The sequence below is a fragment of the Magallana gigas genome, chromosome 6 (genome assembly GCF_963853765.1).
Source record: "Magallana gigas chromosome 6, xbMagGiga1.1, whole genome shotgun sequence".
In the NCBI taxonomy this organism is placed as follows: Eukaryota; Metazoa; Mollusca; class Bivalvia; order Ostreida; family Ostreidae; genus Magallana; species Magallana gigas.
In genome coordinates, this window is record NC_088858.1 from 51,923,653 (window position 1) to 51,944,403 (window position 20,751).

General features: G+C 34.1%; 1 protein-coding gene across 2 annotated transcripts; it reads left to right on the forward strand.

Annotated features, from left to right (window-relative positions):
* The first annotated feature begins 1,467 nt into the window (after positions 1 to 1,467).
* Positions 1,468 to 17,812, forward strand: LOC105327618 (regulator of G-protein signaling 9-binding protein). Of its 2 annotated transcripts, none has more exons than XM_011428198.4 (8): positions 1,468 to 2,258; positions 11,168 to 11,454; positions 11,597 to 11,763; positions 12,591 to 12,721; positions 13,432 to 13,549; positions 15,553 to 15,656; positions 16,509 to 16,567; positions 17,351 to 17,812. In XM_011428198.4, the coding sequence occupies exons 2-8, from the start codon at positions 11,323 to 11,325 to the stop codon at positions 17,459 to 17,461; spliced, it is 822 nt and encodes a 273-aa protein (XP_011426500.3). In that variant the 5' UTR covers positions 1,468 to 2,258; positions 11,168 to 11,322; the 3' UTR covers positions 17,462 to 17,812. The 2 variants fall into 2 exon arrangements, with proteins under 2 accessions (XP_011426500.3, XP_019922545.3); XM_020066986.3 differs by lacking the exon at positions 1,468 to 2,258 and adding an exon at positions 6,194 to 6,218.
* Positions 17,813 to 20,751: the final 2,939 nt, after the last annotated feature.

Below are 20,751 nucleotides of genomic sequence, written 5' to 3' on the forward strand. Positions count from 1 at the left end.
TGCATATGGAGTCTTAGTACAGTGGCAATTACAGTAGAAACAGTAAAGTTAGTAGGTACGACATAAATCTTGAAAAGCTTCCGTCATTCATAAAGAATAGAAAATCAATCGATACACGCGAGCTTCTTGTATTTTCTATTAAAAATATTTTATTATTAACAATTCAGTATATGTTTACTGCCAAGTCGTGCCAAACTGCGTGCATAAGAAACGCGCTGATTAATCTAACGTTTAATAATAACATCAATGTTTGTCGATATATTAGCAAATAATTACCGGTAAAATGGAACCAATAAAAAATATATTCAACTGAGAAAAAAGTATTCGTTCGGATCGATAGCTCCTCAACTTATCCTAGTCACGTGACTCAGCAAAACGTGTAAACAACAACTTGTGTTTGGAAGAGTTCCAATGAAATTAATTGAAAACGCAAGCAAATAAAACTAATAAACGCGGAATCGCATTAATTAATTGAAATCTGGCCATTCCTAATTACAAAAAAGCTGATTATTGATATGGGGAAAAAATCTGTTCATCTGAAGGTATAGACTGGTAGCACACCCATGAGAAAAAGCGGTTTAATTACTATTTTAGAATACATATAGTCAAAAGTAGCTGTACAGTACAGGAAATTTGCATTCTATTGAGGGTTTTATTATTGATTGTTTGAATCTATTGATTGATTTCTGTATTGTCAAAACAATCTGGGAATATTGCTTTCAGCTATGGCATTGCCAGCACTGATGTATGAATATATACATGCGTTTGATCTTTGATCAATAACCATGGAACTGATTAAGTTGAATTATAATGAGCATACAAAGACAACTTAAAAGAAAGCTACTATAAATTCCACTACAACGTCAACCTAAAGAAAACTACGGAGATTTCTATTGCAAAGCATAGGAAAACGAATTCCTAATTCTTTTCAGAAATGACATATAAACAAAATTTGGAACGATTATAACGCTGCTGTCAGAGCTGATGACGACCACCGTTTATTTCAGTTCGGCTTCTTAAAACTCAATGACATACACTTGTAGCGCCGGTTTAAGATGTAAACATAGTAGACTATACTGTAGCATCGAAACTTAAACCTCATCGTTTCTATAGCATTTGGTAAAGGAAAGAGTTCTTAAGTACGGTGTTGCTCTTAAAAGAAGCGCTTTTGGGCGTAAAAATAAGAAAGACTTTTACCAGTTTTCGTTATGTCGTGCAGGTAATTTTATTGACTTAACAGGTATATGTGATGAATAAACCTTATCTGAGAATTTTCAAGACACAGGATCGATAGACAATGTTTTTTCCCGTCATTTTACAGTATTCATTCAATAAGCTGAACAAAGCGATATCACAAAAAGGAACATTAATTAATAGCAGAGTATCGGTATTTTCTCTTTACGTTGGCAACATCATACACTCATAAAGAAATCACAATTTTCCAAGAAAGACTTTCTTGGGAAAAGAACCACTGGTGTCCACTAACAGTGACGTCATCGCATCGTTTGAGTTTGAGGACAGAAGTCCTCTTACGGCGGTTCTAAGTGAGAAATTGAGATCGTGTTAATAATCTATACGATATTGAAACATATAGAGTTACAGGTGACATGCGCTGGTAGTCTTAGAAACATTGCCATAAAATTCCGCGATTGATTGAGTGTTCCAACACTTTGATAGCGGAGGCAACAGCGCCGGTCCATCGATGCACAGGTAGATCTGTGACTCCACATTGTGTTCAGCGGTTGACGAAATAATTGATCGTCATTTACAGAACCGTTACGGACCTTATTACTGCGACAGATGACCGGCTGCTGCTAGTTAGGTGACCGAAATGGACAGATAATTGTTAAACTATGGAAACTGCCAACGTTGGCCAATGTGACATTTTTTCCAGCCTCTTGCTGAATGTGGCTATTTTCGATATTATGCGTGAACTCTGTGGACTTCAGTCGTTTTAAATAGAACCATAAATAGTGTTGTGTGCATGAACGGTTTATGGCACTGATATAAGTACTGCTGTGGACGGGGATATCCATTAGTGCGGGATCTCAGCAACGCTGTGTCAAATTCTTCATGCGTTAGCCTGCACATTTATCAAACTTCAAAATCGACCTTGTAAATATTTGCCTCCATCCATCTCTATTGCCTGCGACGGGTTATCGATAGTCTGCATCCTGGAGTCTATGGTTATGATATTTACGGAGAGAAACCGAACGCAGACAAATTTCCTGTAGAAGAATCAGAGTCCTCAAGCCAAGGTAGGTGTGTCCCACGCCATGCTTCTATAAATGCTATATATACTGTGTGTGTTAGAGTAGATCAGTTAATATCTCTAGAATATATGTGAGTCAACTGATATATCTATAATCACGTTTGTTTTTTGTCGAATGTTTGGAAAATGAAACGAAGGTCATAAAGTTTAGAGATGATGGTTATACCATATTGTTATATGTAATCAAGGGTGGGCTTTGTTAAAAATACCAATAAGGATTAGCAAAACTTTGCCTACTAAAGTTGCTGTTTTTAATTTGATAAAATAAAGTACAACAGAGGGATTTTATCTATATATTGGTCAATAAATTAAGTCAAACAATCTGCTTTGATACACAATAGTGTTTTGGCTTGATTTGTTTCGATTTTAAATGCCTTTTTAAAACGTACATGTACTTAAGTCATACGATTAATGTAGACCTACTGGTTTTAATCTGTAGGCCTAAATAATTTATTTTCATAAAAAAGTATTTTAAGATATTTCTATACATTGTACAACGTTAAGCGCATTCAACAAACAAACAGCCTCTCTTTATTATCTGGTCGTTCTACTATATGCGACTCGCTAATTACATGGAACTTTTCTACGGAAATCACTACAGAACTTATTCAACACCAGACAATAACATTTATATATAAAAAAACACCAGACAATAACATCTATATATAAAAAAAAACACCAGACAATAAGATTTATATATAACATCTATATATAAAAATAATGATTATTGCACGTAACCAGAATCAATAGCAGTATTTTTACCAGAAACCAGCAGTGTGACGAACCCACTCAGGTCAATGTTCGTGTTCCCGGTAGTTATACCTACCTGCTTGCAGTCGATTGAAAGATAACCGATCTAAGGTGAACCAAATAATTCTTCACAAAAGCCTTTTGCGCTGTGTACCGGATGCTCTCAGAATCTTCTATCTGCGAGCTGAATAGTATAAAACCATGTAATGTTGAACTCATAGTAAGCTGGATTCAATGCACATTAGAAAATCAAATAATGTCTCTGTCACGTTAACACCCTTAAATTAGTCATTATGTAAAAGTAGTGCGGGTTTTATGCTGAAATTGCAATATGATACATTATCTCATTCTTTAGATGAGAAAAAACTATTTTTGCCATTTTCAATGAACATTAAATTATTTCAAATGAAGATAAAAATATATTTATCTGTACGCACGTTGTTTATAGAATTTTTTCAATTTTTTTTTTTTTGTCTTTATTAAGAATTGTTTGAAATTTATTAATTAACATGACGTTGAATCTGTAAAATGAAAAACGAAGCTTCTGATTAACCAGGATCTCAGGTATGCTTATATCTTCTTTGTTTTGATCCCCCTCCCCCCGAATTTTTCTTTTTCTTTTACTAAAACCGGTTTAAATTCAGAGACAGAAGCTATTTCGAATTTAATCAATCGTCAATTAATTAATGTTTAAATGATATCTAACATTGTTGACAGATCTAGGCAGAAAACTGTAGCAAAAAGTGATTTTTACGGATTTTTTCGTCAGGGTCTACTTGGTTTAAAGCTTATAGCGTGAAAAGTAATCCGTCAACATATAATTTATTTTACCAAATCTTTTTTCTAAGATGTCAATCTATAGAATAAAAACCATGAATTTAAGTTTGAGTCCATAAAATAGTAAAAAAAATTACCAAACGCGATACTAGCATTGCATTTTTTGTATTCTATTTTGATACATCAGGTTCATAAAGCGTACTTACTTACAAAAATTTGCGCAAAATTATTGATGAGATATGGCTTAAATAAATATTTATACTCTATTTTGTATCTTCAGTTCTAATTTTCCCAAAATTGGTAATTATTTTTAGGAAAAACGGACGTTTGGCAAATTTCATAATTGTCAATAATTTTCGCAAGGGGGTACACCCGTCTGAGAGGTGATAACAAACAAACTAGCATGTAAACATACATATTTTCTTTTGTATATGTATTGCTAGAATGTATATTTATCATTTAAAGCTAAGCTTTTATTGATTGAGCCCATTTAGTGCCGAGTATAGGACTACCTTAATTCATATTTTTACCACATGCATTTTGACCTATGTCATCACCCTGTAAGCTTACTAGATTCTGACAATTAATTATGATTACTTCCCTACTTTTACTTACTATTTATTATAATGAGAAAAAAAAATCAGCGACGTGGAATATCAAAATGTAAAGATCTGTCGACTTGGAGATTAGAGAATTCCCTCCAGGTACTTGTTGATGGAATGAGACAGACAAGTCAAAATCTACACGTACATATTTATACTAGTATGTTGTAAAAATATAACTAATAGAGATAAGTCAAACAACTGAAAGAGAAACAAGGATCATCATAAAATGTTAATGTTCGGAGCAAATTATGTAAGAAACCAATTTTGAGGAATTTATAGAATTTTTCGATTTTTGAAAACTTTATTAAGTATAAGTATTTGTAAACATTTTATGATAATATGAAATTAAAATTCTAATTTTATTAAAACCAATTATAATCCAAAATAAAATGAACCATTTACTGCTAATTCACACTCTTAAAATATATTAAATAAATTAAGCTTTACTGATTATACTGATCATACGAGTGAAACCAGATATCAACCTGGCCAGAATACGGATTTAACAAGATAACAGATCGGTCAAATTATAGGGACCAGAAAGTCAAACTATAGAGATAAGTCAAACTTAGAGGACCAGACCCTGACGTCACCAACTTTCATTTAGTCTATACTCAGGCAGCATCAAGTCTGATTTACGATTTATAAGAACATTTTGGCGAGACCACGCCAGAAAAGTCATACTAAAGAAATCAAGCAGATCAAATCTAAAACTCATGCAAATCAGATCGGACAAGTCCAACTATAGGGATCTGGCAGATCAAATATAAAACTCGGGCAAATCAGATCGGACAAGTCCAACTATAGGGATCTGGCAGATCAAATATAAAACTCGGGCAAATCAGATCGGACAAGTCACGACTATAGAAAGTAGACAAGTCCGACCATATGGATCAGAAATGTCATTCTACAAGATCAAATAAATTAAGATGACAGACATAATTAAGACGATTGAATCAAAAAATGTAAATAGAAAGGTAAGAATTAAAGCTGAACACAGCTCGTAAATAGGCACTGTCCGCCATATTTCTCTTTAATCACTGCTGTCTCTACAACCCTTATATAAGGGACAGACCTCTAAACAGTTCAAAGTACTTCGCTGTAGAGGTCTCACCTGTGTGGACGTACATTTTGCCTCGCCGTGTTACTCGGTCGCGATGAAATTATCAAATTTTACGCACCTTTTTGAAGCCAGGAGAATACTAACATCAAATAAATTGGCCAATGCATTATTTACGAACAGAAAATGAACATAAGATAAGAAAAAATGCATAAAATCTAAAGACCACGAAAGGAATACTACATGTCGGCCACGAGGTTCAGGTGTGCAATCGGGTGTAACGAAATCGAAGGGATCTGTGTGACGGTGCCTATTTACGAGCGGTGTTCAGCTTTAAGGTACCACATAAATGAGATTAGTTGTATCAAAGGGCTAAGAGAAATCAGGTTATAAGTATCAGGGAAGTCAGATTACAAGGCATAGGCGTGCAAGTCAACAAGTAATGGACAAGTCGGACTTGGATCTGACAAGTCAAACTGTGAGCCTCAGATATATAGACTCGGTAATACACAACAGACAAGTCAAACCTATGACAAGTCAGAATGAAAGGATTTTACAATCAAGTCAGGAATAAGACAAGTCAGTGAGTCGATAATTTATAGCAAACAAGTCAAACCTAGGATCAGACAAGTCAAAATAAAAGGATTTTTCAATCAAGCCAGGAAGAAGACAGGTCAGACCAGGGATCGGATGATGTCTAATAAGTGATTGAACTTGGTTTAATTCTCCAGTAATCTGAATATACTGGCTGAAGGTTAGTTTATGATGAAGTTCATAAAAATAGGTTTTAATTTCCTCAGAAATTAATGAGCCTTAAATTTGCAAGTGACGTCATAATATTACTTATTAGGTTTGTTACTGACTGTTTAAAGAAATTTGTGGGGTCGGTAAAGTCCATAGAAGGCGAGGCGGAGCCGAGCCTTCTATGGACTTTACCGACCCCACAAATTTCTTTAAACTCCGCCTCGCCTTCTATGGACTTTACCGACCCCACAAATTTCTTTAAACAGTCAGTAACAAACCTAATAAGTGTTTTGTTTTGTCGAGGACCTAAAGTTTGATAAGTAAACAAACGTTTGTGTAGAAAATCAGTTCAAATAACGTTACGTCCGCCATGTTGCGCTATAAATTTTGACGCTTGCCTTTTAAAGAAATTTGTTTTGCCTCGGACTAGAATGTCGCGACGTCATTGGATGAAACGCGTCACGTGGCTGCCTTACAAATTTCTTTAAAAGGCAAGCGTCAAAATTTATAGCGCAACATGGCGGACGTAACGTTATTTGAACTGATTTTCTACACAAACGTTTGTTTACTTATCAAACTTTAGGTCCTCGACAAAACAAAACACTTATTAGGTTTGTTACTGACTGTTTAAAGAAATTTGTGGGGTCGGTAAAGTCCATAGAAGGCTCGGCTCCGCCTCGCCTTCTATGGACTTTACCGACCCCACAAATTTCTTTAAACAGTCAGTAACAAACCTAATAAGTAATATTGTAAGGCAGCCACGTGACGCGTTTCATCCAATCACGTCGCGACATTCTAGTCCGAGGCAAAACAATATGATTTATCCTCGATATGTAGGATGTAGTATATAATTTGTAATTGAAAATTTTTTTTTTTTATCAAAATAATCTAAAATAAAAAAAAAACTTTTATTATAGAGTAATATGAATATTTTCCATAATTATCTGGACGTATTTTCATATGGCTTGGAATGCTTGCTATTCTCCTGAGTTATTGACCAGATGTGGTTAGCGGATTGAGATATCTGCCTTAATAAGCGATTTTTGCATTTTTGCTCGATTTTTAATAAAATTTATGTGACAATCAATATTAATCTTAAATACACAGCATCTAATATCCGAAAGCTGATATTATGTCATGCTAATATCAGCAGACTGAGAAATTAGAGACTATTAAAGCGAGCTGTTTGAGATAGCATTGAATCACTGCAGTCCGCACTAGCCAGTTATTGACAAACCATACAACTTTATTGCTTTATCAAGCGTTTCAATGACGGTTATTTTTAATATTACTAATAACGGAGACTTACTGCGCCCTTTTTGACCTTGCTACATGTAGACACTCTCTGTGCGCATGACAAAATACAGGGTTTTGTTTAAAAAAAAAAACCACATCATACCATGGTCTAAAAATCAGAAATCATTGCGAGTTCTGCGAGGTAAGGACTGCGAGGTAAGGTCTGCGAGGTCAGGTCTGTGAGGTAAGGTCTGCGAGGTAAGGTCTGCGAGGTAATGTCTGCGAGGTAAGGACTGCAAGGTAAGGTCTGCGAGGTAATGTCTGCGAGGTAAGGACTGCGAGGTAAGGACTGCGAGGTAAGGTCTGTGAGGTAAGGACTGCGAGGTAAGGTCTGCGAGGTAAGGTCTGTGAGGTAATGTCTGCGAGGTAAGGTCTGCGAGGTAAGGTCTGCGAGGTAATGTCTGCGAGGTCAGGTCTGTGAGGTAAGGTTTTAGGAGCACCTGTTTCTAGATAAAAGTGAAATATTTACTACACGGCAAATATGCCAACTGTCATTAATTCTCAACCAATCAGCTCTTACAATGTGCAGGGATACTTGCACGATTAATTGAATAGTTCTATGTATATCTTAGAACCTCTTTCACCATTTTTCTGTGTCATCGTACGGAGAGATAGAATAAAAAGATATGAATACCTATTTTACGAATTCTGTTTGAATTTCAAACTTCTTCTCATCGCAAAGTGATGTAATTGCTATGTCATAAATATATAATCATTCAAATTGGACCAATTCCAGTTTTCAAGATTTATAGGGTAATATTTATGCCATATTTGGCATGGACGATTGATCTATCTTCTCTCCGTTTGTTGAGGGCCCTGAAGGTCCGCTCTCAGCGAAGCAGGTCCAAATTAATATTTATCTCAATATTTATCCATCCAATCAATAAGATGGATACGTTTTGCCTCTGTATTTATTCCAAGCAGGAGACACTTGCAAATTCGAACTCGAGTTTCAGTAGCATTTATAATTTCAGAAGATAGTTCAATCAGACTAATTTTCTAAATGCCGTGCCTCTGAATGTTCTATGAATTGATATTTCCCGTGAATTATACGTTCACTGAAAGAAGTTTTATCCTACTCAATCTAAAATCTTCAACAGCCTGAAACAGCAATGAACTCGGTGGTACCGTAGCATGCGCACACGTGCACACGGGGTACGATACTGACTGGGTGATGCAGTCTTTTTGTGATATTGTCCAATTTAAGATGTACTTTCTGTTAAATAATTAATATTCTTCAGCGATGAGAGACATAGCCATTAATCAGCATTAATCGGAAGTCCTTTGTATTTGCTGATATATAACTGATCTGTGAATCATTTTAAACTTTCGACAGAGTTGCTTGTATTCCTTCATCCCTAGATACCTGCGTTAAAACGCAAGACACTTTGCTTCAAGCAGTGAGAGTTTCAATAAAAAGCTAGTCGATCATCAATAAACATTAGTCCCCATAGTGAGGCATAGTCGATCATCAGTAAACATTAGTCCCCATAGTGAGGCATAACGATGAATCGTAGGAAAACAAGCTACATCGCTTTATAACTATATAGAATCTATATTTACCAGAATTATCCCACTGGTCCCAGCGGACCAACAACATTCTAGTATGACTGGTCCAAGCGGACCAACAACATTTTAGTAGGACTGGTCCCAGCGGACCAACAACATTCTAGTAGGACTTTTGTTGTAAAGTGCCCGTCTGTCTGTCTTTATCTGTTCTCTTTTGCAACTGTCTCAGTCTGAACGTAACTATCTGAAAGATTCTGTTGAATATACTTGTCTGTAATATACCTGTTTGTTCTGTAACTGTCTGTAATAAACATGTCTGTCTGTAATTATACCTATCTATAATATATGTATCTATTTGTAACTGTACCATTTTGTCTGTAACTGTACCAGTTTTTCTGTATTTGCACCTGTTCTGCCTGTAACCATATCGTGCGTATCCAGAGTTTATAAAGTTGCACTTCTGATGGTCGATGACTTTAATCAAATTAACCGCGGCCCTTTTTTATATATGCACCACTTCGCTGACTTATTATAGGACAGCTTACATGTATCTGTTATAACAAAATTAATTTACAATTTACGATTTAGAAAATATATTCACCATACCGCAGTATCGTTGAAAATAATTTCATCTTCAGACATTTATCTTCTGAGTTTTTAAAGTGCAGCGGATCGCCCGATCGGGCAGTTATGTATTAATCCGCGCCAGCTGACTGCATCCGGATGGTTTTTTTTCTCTCGGATAAACTCGTAACAAACAGATGTTGTTACCGACACAGCATTTATTTCCATCAGGTCTCGGTACAAGAGCCATAGATCTACTATTGTTTCCATCGCTCGGTGGCGTGTTTAGAACACAGAAAGACACTTAATGCATAGGTTGAAGCTTGAAGCCATTAGATGCTTGCGTGAGAATGCCGGTTTAATACTGGTAAATAGATCGAACACCATCTAGAGTTATTTCATCTTAAAATTCTCAGAAATATGCGCTTCCTCACTACAAAGGAAGTTCTAGGTATAAGAAGTAGTTGATGTATTTCCCTCGGTGTCTGTCCGTGGTCGCGTCGTTTACTATGTCACCGTCTGTGTGTACAGTTGAAACACGACGGAACAGTCTTTGATGACCATTCCTTCATCCTGTCTGATGAATTGCTCTTCATTCTCTTGTTTTCATAAGATAGCTTTATGCAATTAATAACGGGTTTCATGTCAAGAAAACATTGGACGGCACCGTACTCGGTGATCTGGAACGTAGATTATAGATTATCCAGAAATATACGATGGAGTTCTGAGAAAAAAAACTCACTCACTCTCTCTCTCTCTCTCTCTCTCTCTCTCTCTCTCTCTCTCTCTCTCTCTCTCTCTCTCTCTCTCATACATGTACATTGAATTATACTCAACATTCAACCCTTACACGCGTTATATCATAATCATGCAGATGAAAAGTAATGATGATCTCATTAGCCTTTTCATACAAACCACCTTATTATTCAGCAAAATAAGAATTACATGGGTTTTAAAGAAAAGCTAACAATTTTTGATGTAATTTTTTTAAAATTTAGCCAAATTTTCAGCCAATATTCTGTAACTATTTTACCAATGATTATTTTACCCGGAAGCTAGAGGCATTGATTGAGCAGACCATAAGGTATGTATGGAACAATAACCCTCCAAGATTAGTCCACAAGAATTGATACCTCTAAACATGCTAATCTTTAATGAAGCTTCATTGTTGTTTGTGGAATAGACTGTTAACCTATATCTGTGGATGGTTATCCTGCAATGTCTGCCTTCAGGGATTTGTTTCAATTTTCATGAGCGTTGAAATTTATACGTAAAAAAAATGAAAAGATTGGTTTCTTCGTCGTATGTATTCAGTGTGTGGAGTCGATCGAATGAGAGATGATCCCGCACAATCTTGACCGTACCCATTAGCTAATGATGAATCCCTCACGGGGGATGAATTTACTAAAAACTTAATTAACGGAATGACGAAGACGTGCAAATTAAGCGCTAATAAGGCTGACAATTTCATTCTATTGCGGCATTGATTCGTAACCAACTCCAACTGCGCGCAGATTCACGTGCTCTGAAGCGAACTATATAAACCCTGTATTAACAAGAAATCTATCTTTATATACTTGGCCTTTTCAGGACAGATCACACAGTGAAGGTTCCGTTCGATGAACATATTCAATCATACGTTGGATTTAAGGCATTCGACTCCAAGGGATATTCTATGGTCTGACCTATGATTCACTTCGAACACGATAATATTGTCACGTGATACGTCAGAATGACCTTACCAAATGATGACCTCACCCGTGGCAGGATGCATCAGGAACAAGGGAGGTAATCTTGTGCAACTGACGTCATTCTCTCTGGTTCAAGACTGCAGGACGGAAAAAATCGACAACAACCTAAAACAGGAAATTACAAAGGTTTGTTTTTAAAACCACTAGTAAAGGTATTTAATGTATAATTGAGAAATATTAAAAGCAAATCATCAAATTTTGAGTATGTTTTATGGGAGAATAATATAAATGCTACATTGAAATGACAAGCTTAACATTGATCATCCAGCTCACAGGTGACCTAAACCACGAAACTGCCCAGTACTGCAACTTGGCCGTTGCCCTTGGCGGAAGTCAAGACACCTTAGACCTGCGCGATGAACTGAAGCACATCCGCCAGAGGGCATTCGAAATAGCGCGCCAAAACAAACAGAAACTGATTCCTGCCTTACGAAAGTAAGACAATGTTACTTTAAATAACACTGAAAAAACAAACTATCGATTATTTGACAAATTAAACGTCAATGCTATGAAAACATCTTGCATAAGAATAGGTTTTTTTTCTTTTGCTTAATTTACCAAATATTAAAAAATTTAGATTTTTTGTCGAAACACTTGCATTTATTTGCCCTTTTTGATGTCATGATGATACTTTGAATAATATCACAATGCAATATAGTTTAAACAATGCCTTGTATTTACAATTATGCAATTATGTATGATAGACATAGGTGTCATGAATAATGACGAATCAACAAAAGATTTCGTTTTTATTTTGCAACTTGTTTCATAGCAACTAACGTTATTCAAAGAGTGAAAGGTAATCTCTTATGAATGTTTTTTTGCTATAGTTTACTTACTATCTTATAATTCATATTTCATATAGTCAAGTGTTAATTGGTCAATTTGACGCTAGTGATATCTTGTAGAGGATATCGATTTTTTTGGTTTTGTATTTATCATTCCTATAATTGCGCTCTGATATTTGTATTAGTTCTGTATAATCATCACTGTTTGCGTTAATATCTACAAACGAATGCACGTATGGGTCTATTTGATTTGTTTTGATTTTTCTTAGCAAGATACGAGTAAATCAAACATTATAAAGAATGTATGTATGGGTTTATTTGTTTCTTTTTATTTTCATTTGTATTATGCAATTTAATCTTACATTATATGACACTTTGATAAGCTACAGGAAAAATGTGTGTATGGGCTTATTGGTTTTGTTTTTGTATTCATTTGTATTATCTTACATTATATAACACTCTGATAAACTACAGAAAAAATGTGTGTGAAGAAGATGCTAAGCAGCTAGAGCGGCTGTACAATATGTTCTCCTCTTGCCTTGAACTCCTAGAGGTGGAGCTGTTCCAAACCCTCCGACTTCAGAAAATGTTCCCACTACAATCAGGTAATGTTTTCGAGCACCCCCAACGTTTCACTGTGATAAAAAAAATTACCGAACACATTTTAATTAATTCATAACAAAGAATGCCCCCCCCCCTAATCGGAAAATATAATTGAGGAAACCCTGTGTTTCCCCTCCAATCAAATAGTTATTATATTGAACAACTTTTATTGATTCGTAACAGAAAATGCCCTCTGGGGGCCTCTTACCAGGTAATGCTATCAAGTACACACCTCCAATGTTCCTCTTCATTCAAGTAGTTCCAGCCTTTTTTATTAGATGGAAGAATACCCCAACCCTTTCCAATCGGGGAATGCTATCGAACACCCACTTTAGACTCCATAAAAAGCTCCCTCCAACCAAGTAATGCTATCGAGTACTACTTCCTAATATATTACACAAATACTGTTAATTTTCTGATCGGAACTCTCCTGAGTTGTTGCCTATAGGTGAAGATAGTTATATGATGGACTCTGGTAAAACAATGATCGGGTGTCTCCTCTACATGACTGCATCTTGGCAACAACAACGGGTTGATCAGTTGTCCTTGATTTAAAATGTTAACTGAATAATTTTTGTGAAGCAATTTAAAGTGAATTAGATACGATCTCTTTAGCGTTACGCGAAATGTCGCCAATGTCCCCGACTTTATGTTTTCTTTCTTTTAGAGCATTACTTTTGCTTCACGACAGTTTGCATTTACTTTCCTATAGGTGTCCACTTTCTGATAAACGTGGGGACATCAGAACCCTTTCTGGGATGTAAGTCACAGATCAACATATCCGAGGTGTCCTTACAGAAAGAGTCGGAGGAAATCAATTTGTTAGAGAGGTACAAAAGGTTCTAGGGTATTAAGAGGGCTGGATGGTTTTGGCCATTCTTAGATTATATTTATCTCCCCACGAAGAAGAGCTCTGTATGAGATGTAGCAAAGGATTCAGCTTTCAATGATTAAGGAAGACCTCACGGTTACTTTGTTGACCATGCAGCCTCCTTAACATTCGGTTTATATGCGGTTCTCATCTTGATATATTTTAAAGATTCTCGAGAAGAACTTTAATATTAAAGAATCAATCAAACGTCTTTGAAGAATGTCCCTCAGTTTGTAGCATAACAACTAAGTCTAGAAAATCATATACATGTACTGCAAGTTAAAAGAAATCAATGAATTTAAAAAGGAATGAAATGAAACGAATTTTTCTTTTTGACAAATTTGTAAAGGTCCAATTTTGCTCTAAAGACTAAAAATACTATTTTTTAAACACTTCATAACTTTAATATTTGAAATATTTCTTTTCTTCTTTTGAGTTTTATTCATGGTTTCAATCGATGAAAATATTCATCTAAAAATCGACACATGCATGGCAGAATGATTTAATCAACGATATGAAAAAAACTTTTCTAACAATTGATTTTGTGTGTAAATCAATGTTTTAATTATCCTAATGATGTTTAAAAAAAGTTTGTTATATTTCACATTTTGACGTAAGAAAGATTTGTATAATAAGAAAATCCTGAAATATTTCAATAAAATTGACTGATGAATGTCCTTTTGAAAATATTCAATGTGCAGAAACCAATGAAGAACACAAGTGTCATACATCTAACGACTTGATGTATCGTGACCCTGTTAAAATGTATAAAATAGACCAACACAGTATTTTATTTGTCCTAATTTTTTTTTTTTTTGGGGGGGGGGGAGGTAATATAAACTAAAGACAATTCTTGTATAAAGCAATAATATACCATCACAATTAGAAAATATTTGCAAGACATTGTTTGTTTTAAGGATATCCACAAAATGAAACTGTCTAAGTCACCTGAATGTTAGGTAATTTTTTTTTAAAGACAAATGAACGGTATTTATTTGACTCTTCTTTGTCTTTCTGTTTCACAATCTGACCTATCACAATGCTATGAAAAATGATAGCATTTTGTTCACAGGAATTGTATATTGTGTGATGTTAGCTATTTTTTTTTCTAAGGGAGTGTTAACTGGGATGAAGCTATATCATCTTCTAATAAGAAAGTATAAATAGGGTGTAGATATGTGTTTGGTATTGTAAATTATAACAAAGGGTATTATTATACTTTCATGTTAAATGCTGAAATCTGATTGGTTTAGACGTAGTTGATAATCTGTTCTATTACCTTAAGCGTTAGCAACACACTGAGCAACGGGTAACACAACGAATTGTTACATGCGCGTAAATTATGCGCAGACGGTTCGTCGTGAAATTCACGTCATTTCTATATAAAAGCAGTAAAAAAAATATCTAAAATCAAGACATTTAGTATAATAAAATAAATAGTGCCTGTTTGGGAGGATAGCAGTTAAAATTGACACCCCTCGAAAACCATTGTCAACCTCCGCTTCGCGTCAACCTTCCTCGGGGTGTCAATTTCAACTGTTACCCTCCCAAACAGGCACTATTTATGTAATGTTATCTCGTTTTTAAAAAGAAGTGGCTATGTTATTTTGTTTTAAATAAGTATATCAATTTATAAGTAAATAAAAATATAAGTAAATAAATATATGGGGTTTGACTATGTTGTTTTGTTCTAAAGAAGTGTATATTGGGTGCAGATATGTCTTTGTTGTTGTAAATAAGCATTGGGTGTGGCAATGTTAAATTGTTTAACACAGTGGATGGCTATCTTGTTTTGTTCTGAGAAGGGTATATGATGTGTGGCGATGGTATATTGTTCTATAGAGGTATATAACATGATTCTTTAAAAATGGTATTTTGTTTTATGACATTCCACGTACGTTACTATGGTATATTGCCCTAGCGATGGAAGCACAAGAAATGTTGCTTTTGTATTTTTTGCAGGGATATCGCCGATGTTCATGACCTCCTCTTCACAATAAATCAGAAAATTGCCGTCCAGCCCTGGGCGGCCGCCACGTACAACGAAACTTCTCAGCAAGACGAAGGTAAGCTTTCGGTTAACTCTATTCATACATGTAATAGGTACGTGCACTTTATTTTACATCCAACATAAAGCTTAGAGGTAGTCGTGTGCGACATAAGACATATGATGTATCGCCGACTCACCTGTCAACAAAGTAGCTGAACGGGGGTTACATATAACAACTAAAGAAGTTGTTTTTATTTATTTGATTACTTTCTATATTTTTTTTTTTTGGGGGGGGGGTGATCGAACTAGTTATAAGGATTGTAAAACAACGAGTAACACTGTGAAATGATTAATTGCTTTAAGTTTTATTCATTTGAAACTATTAACTACAATTATAATTGCACTGTGATGGATTTGCTTTGGATAGTTAGAGTGGTCTACCTTTGGTTGAAGAACATTTGCAATCTCTGCAATACACATTGATCGTTGTAAATTATAACCAATATGTGTATTACAAAAACTCATATACAAAAGATAGAATATTCTTTGATTATTTCCATGCAAAAGAAGTAAGACAAAAGACGACTTTATATGACGAGTCAGTGTTTCCTGGTTTAAATGCATCATATGTTCACAATGAACCATATGTAGATTGACTCAAAATGTACTTAGTAAGAAATATAATAAATTTTATTAAAGTTGAAATAAAAAAAAAATTACAAATGTATATAGCGGCCAAAAAACAAATCCTGTACAAAATCCTGATATTTTTTTTTCAAAGAGTAAACAATTGTAAACCGTAAAAAGGGTTCGTTAGAAGTAATGCATACAGTGGCATGTTTTTATACATAATGATATTAGACCATTGCATAGTTTATATTTTTTACCTTACTCAGTCATATTAATTTCGTGGAACGTGTATATTTAGATTGCAAGTCCGAATCGTCAACCAGTGGGTCGACAGCGTCATCGATTGACATCACAATGGTAAATATCGATCAATAATGATTCATCGATTGACATCAAAATGGTAAATATCGATCAATAATGATTCATATATTGACATCAAAATGGTAAATATGGATCAATATTGATTCATCTATTGACATCAAAATGGTAAATATCGATCAATAATGATTTATCTATTGACATCACAATGGTAAATATCGATCAATAATGATTCATCTATTGACATCAAAATGGTTAATATCGATCAATAATGATTTATCTATTGACATCACAATGGTAAATATCGATCAATAATGATTCATCTATTGACATCTAAATGGTAAATAACGATCAACAAATGATTTATCCATTGACATCAAAATGGTAAATATCGGTCAATAATAATTCATCTATTGACATCAAAATGGTAAATATCGATCAATAATGATTCATCGATTGACATCACAATGGTAAATATCGATCAATAATGATTCATCGATTGACATCAAAATGGTAAATATCGATCAATAATGATTCATCGATTGACATCAAAATGGTAAATATCGATCAATATTGATTCATCGATTGACATCAAAATGGTAAATATCGATCAATATTAATTCAACTATCCCATTGATTGATAGGGGAAATGATTGAATTAGTTAGTGAGTGTATTTTGTCCTTACATAGTTTTTTATGCATGTGCTAAATCCCATACTTAAAAAATATGTTAATTGACATTATTGACGTGTGTCGCTGTTAAACGTACTGAAAACTATGATTATGCTTGTCAAAACATTTTCAGTAATTATGCTTTTTTAGGTGGAACCTAACAACAAGAGGAAACGCTGGCTGTGTGTCGTCATCATGACCTTTGTTGCGGTCCTGTTATCAGCCGCCATTATTGGAGTCTGTTTAGGACTGTTGAAATAAACTTGACTATTTGTTACAAATGTTTTATCATAGACCCCATATACCAAAGTAACACGGTGCAATTATGTATGCCATGATTATCTATTTTCGTATTTAGATGTGAACTTAATGAAAACCCCATAACTCTGTCAAAATGAAAGATATATATCTTTATCTATTTTGTATTTCCAGTTTAGAATGGTTTTGAAAAAGAACAGAAAATTGTACAAATTTAATCTGAATATTTTTTTCTGAGATAGGTATGAAACAAATTGAAGTATGGTTTCTGTATAAAATATGTGTAAAAATATAGTGAAAATACTATTTGATTCGAAATTATTTTTTATTGAAATTGCTTAATTAAAGGTTATAATATTTATTTTTTATAATATTGGTTTTTTTTTAAGTTTAAATTAAAGATAACATGTATGTATGTTAAACCTGATAAGTAATTGAAAAGAAATACATGCTCTTTGATTAATGTATATGAATACTGTGATTTTGTTAGAATTAGAATATATGGTTGTAGTTTAAAATTAATTATTGAAAAAAACACATTAAATATGTTTACAAGAAGTATTTGTTTGTTGTAATTCATGTGTAAGTTAGTTAGAAAAATGATGATGAGAACGATTTATTTAATATAATAAATATAGAAGTATAAGTGACGTGTAAACAATAATCTTGAGAGCGGACATGTGTAATGTTGATTTGCTCGTCAACATATGAGGAAAGCTGGTGATAATACAGAGGCGTTAAAGAGTCAGATAAAAATGTCTATTTTTCATTAGGTAAATGCAGACATTTTCCATTTGGCCCTTCATACCCGTAATTTATAAAGGATAAAAAGGGAGAGAAAAAAATACTATTTACATGCCCGTGTTGTTTCCACGGCTCATGTTGACTTCCTCTAAAACTGAACGGAAACAAGATAACTGGCCCGTGGATTCACAACCAACTAACCCTGATCACAGGCATTTCAAATATTTATTTTTATGAGTAGATGATATTCTTGTACTTAAATATTTAATTAGATAAAATTTAGATATCAGTTGTCTGCTTCCAATATTTATAGATCCTGTAAATATTAGCTATTCATTTTGTGTACTATTCTGATAATTTTTAAAGCAATATACAAATCATCTAATGATGATATTAATAAAACAATAGATCGTTTTATTTGTAGTTAAGGATGTATAGGGATAGAGCAGTATTATGGTGCAATCATTGTTGAAGAATACACAACTAACTGATGGGGTTTACAGTTTCCCCGTAACCAAATATACCCGTACGAATTAACAAAGAAATCATTTCATTCTTTAAAGAGTTTACTTTGTAAAACAATATCTTGATCTCAATAGGAGCTTCTTGGGCCTTTCCAGCAGGCTCGGAAAAACAAATACCTACATGTGTAGGCGTTCATGACGACCCCCTTTTTATGAAACTTGATATAAATTCAACACATTTAACGATCTGTTGATCTGTGAGTTAGACTTCATAAAAGTCAATCATATACCCCAAAATAGAACACAGAAGCGACACACAAGACTGTCTAGCCGATACAGAACGGAAACCGACTCCATTCTAACATCCGGTAATGTTCATACATTTGAAGAGTTTTTTCAAGCCTGCCGAAAAGGCTCAAGAAGTTTTGATTGAAAATAATATAACCATTTTAAGGTATCCGATCCATATTTTATTTTCCAACCTTGAATATCAATCATATATTTAATACTTTGATATTCAATTAAAGCATTTAAGAGTAGAAAAAGATTCACCGAGAGAAATTTTGAAAAATATTATTAACTAAGCAGTAATTAATTAATGAAGATTGCATTAAGGTCTATGGAGACGAACACATTTTTTAAAATAAAAAAGGAATTACTTGGAATATCAAAAAATGCTCTGGTGGAAAGATGTATTTTATCATAAGGACCACAAAAACTATAGAAAATAAATTTTATACCGTGTAGATTTTTTTTAGAATTAATTTTTATAGAATAAAAACAAAGGGGGGCGACTCTTCAAAAAAAAGGAAAAGGTCATTAATTGGGACACATTCCACTACTACATATTGATACTTAAGTAGGAAAATTATGTCCAAATATATTGAGTATTAGGCCCAAACATATCAGTTATGCATCCAGATTCATTGAATCCGAGGCTATTATGGATCGGATACCTTAACATTCGGCAGGACGTAATCTTACGTCAAAATAAGATAAAAATGACGCCGGTTTCCAGCGAAAGACATGTATGCACCGATTGCGCAGTTTAGTTCAGACTGTTGATCTGAATGAGCCACAGTTGAGTGGCCAGCTTTGAAATAAACATGCCTACGTCACATTGCTGTTTGACACAACTACACGAAGTCCAACCTCTTGAAAAAATGGTTCCAATTTTTATCATCATTATTTTTTAACCTAATTTACATAATATGATGCATGTTTTGTCGTTTGGTTAACGAGGTCAAAACTGCATGTAAGGTGAGCAAACGATAGATTCGTTTTAAAATTGAACATCAAATCCGTAGTAAAATGATATAAATGATATATTATATTATACCTCTTATACATTGGCGTCGGAAACTTGGGGGGGGGGGGGGGGGGGCTTAATACCCCCAACTTTTTTACAAAGTTAGACATAATCACAATCCTATTTTATATGCTTGTGAAGATTTCTGACAAGTCTACCCCCCCCCCCCCATTTAAAATTTGTTTCCAACGCCACTGTTATACATCTTAATATAATAATATGTAATAAATAATAATTTTTTCACACACATTTTTCTTTGTGAATTCAATTTATTCAGTCGAAACAATCAATTTACAAATACAAGAAAGGACACAGGACTGCAGTGCGTACAATCACGGTACCGACATCTAATAATTGTTATGCTCTTTTTAGTCCTACCAGATAATGTAGCAATGAGTGTAATAAATGAACAAAATGCACAAAACCAATTTATATCAAACGCAACCTTTTTGCTATTTAACATCAAAACTTTTTTGTAGATTTTTGGCAGTGAGAATTTCTCGAAGAATATAGATAATCAAAACCTGATCAAGAACATGGAATATGCAATTGAAATTGATTTATGATTCATTTGAACAATAAAATGCTTTCTTTGGTGATTCATTCGGGATATGAAGGTAGCGACGTTGCAGAAAAAAATACGTTATCCGCGTTAGCGGGTTATGTAAATTCTTCTGAAAAGATCGCTACCTTCATAACTCGCATGAATAATTAAAGAAAGCATTTTATTGTTTATATTAACATCTTTGTTTAACTAATTAATAAATTGATTATGA

Coding starts and splice junctions, on each gene's coding strand:
- LOC105327618 (XM_011428198.4), top strand. CDS start 11,323: ATGATGACCTCACCCGTGGCAGGATGCATCAGGAACAAGGGAGGTAAT. Junction 12,722..13,431: donor AATGTTCCCACTACAATCAG/GTAATGTTTTCG, acceptor ACTTTCCTATAG/GTGTCCACTTTCTGATAAAC. Junction 16,568..17,350: donor CATCGATTGACATCACAATG/GTAAATATCGAT, acceptor ATGCTTTTTTAG/GTGGAACCTAACAACAAGAG.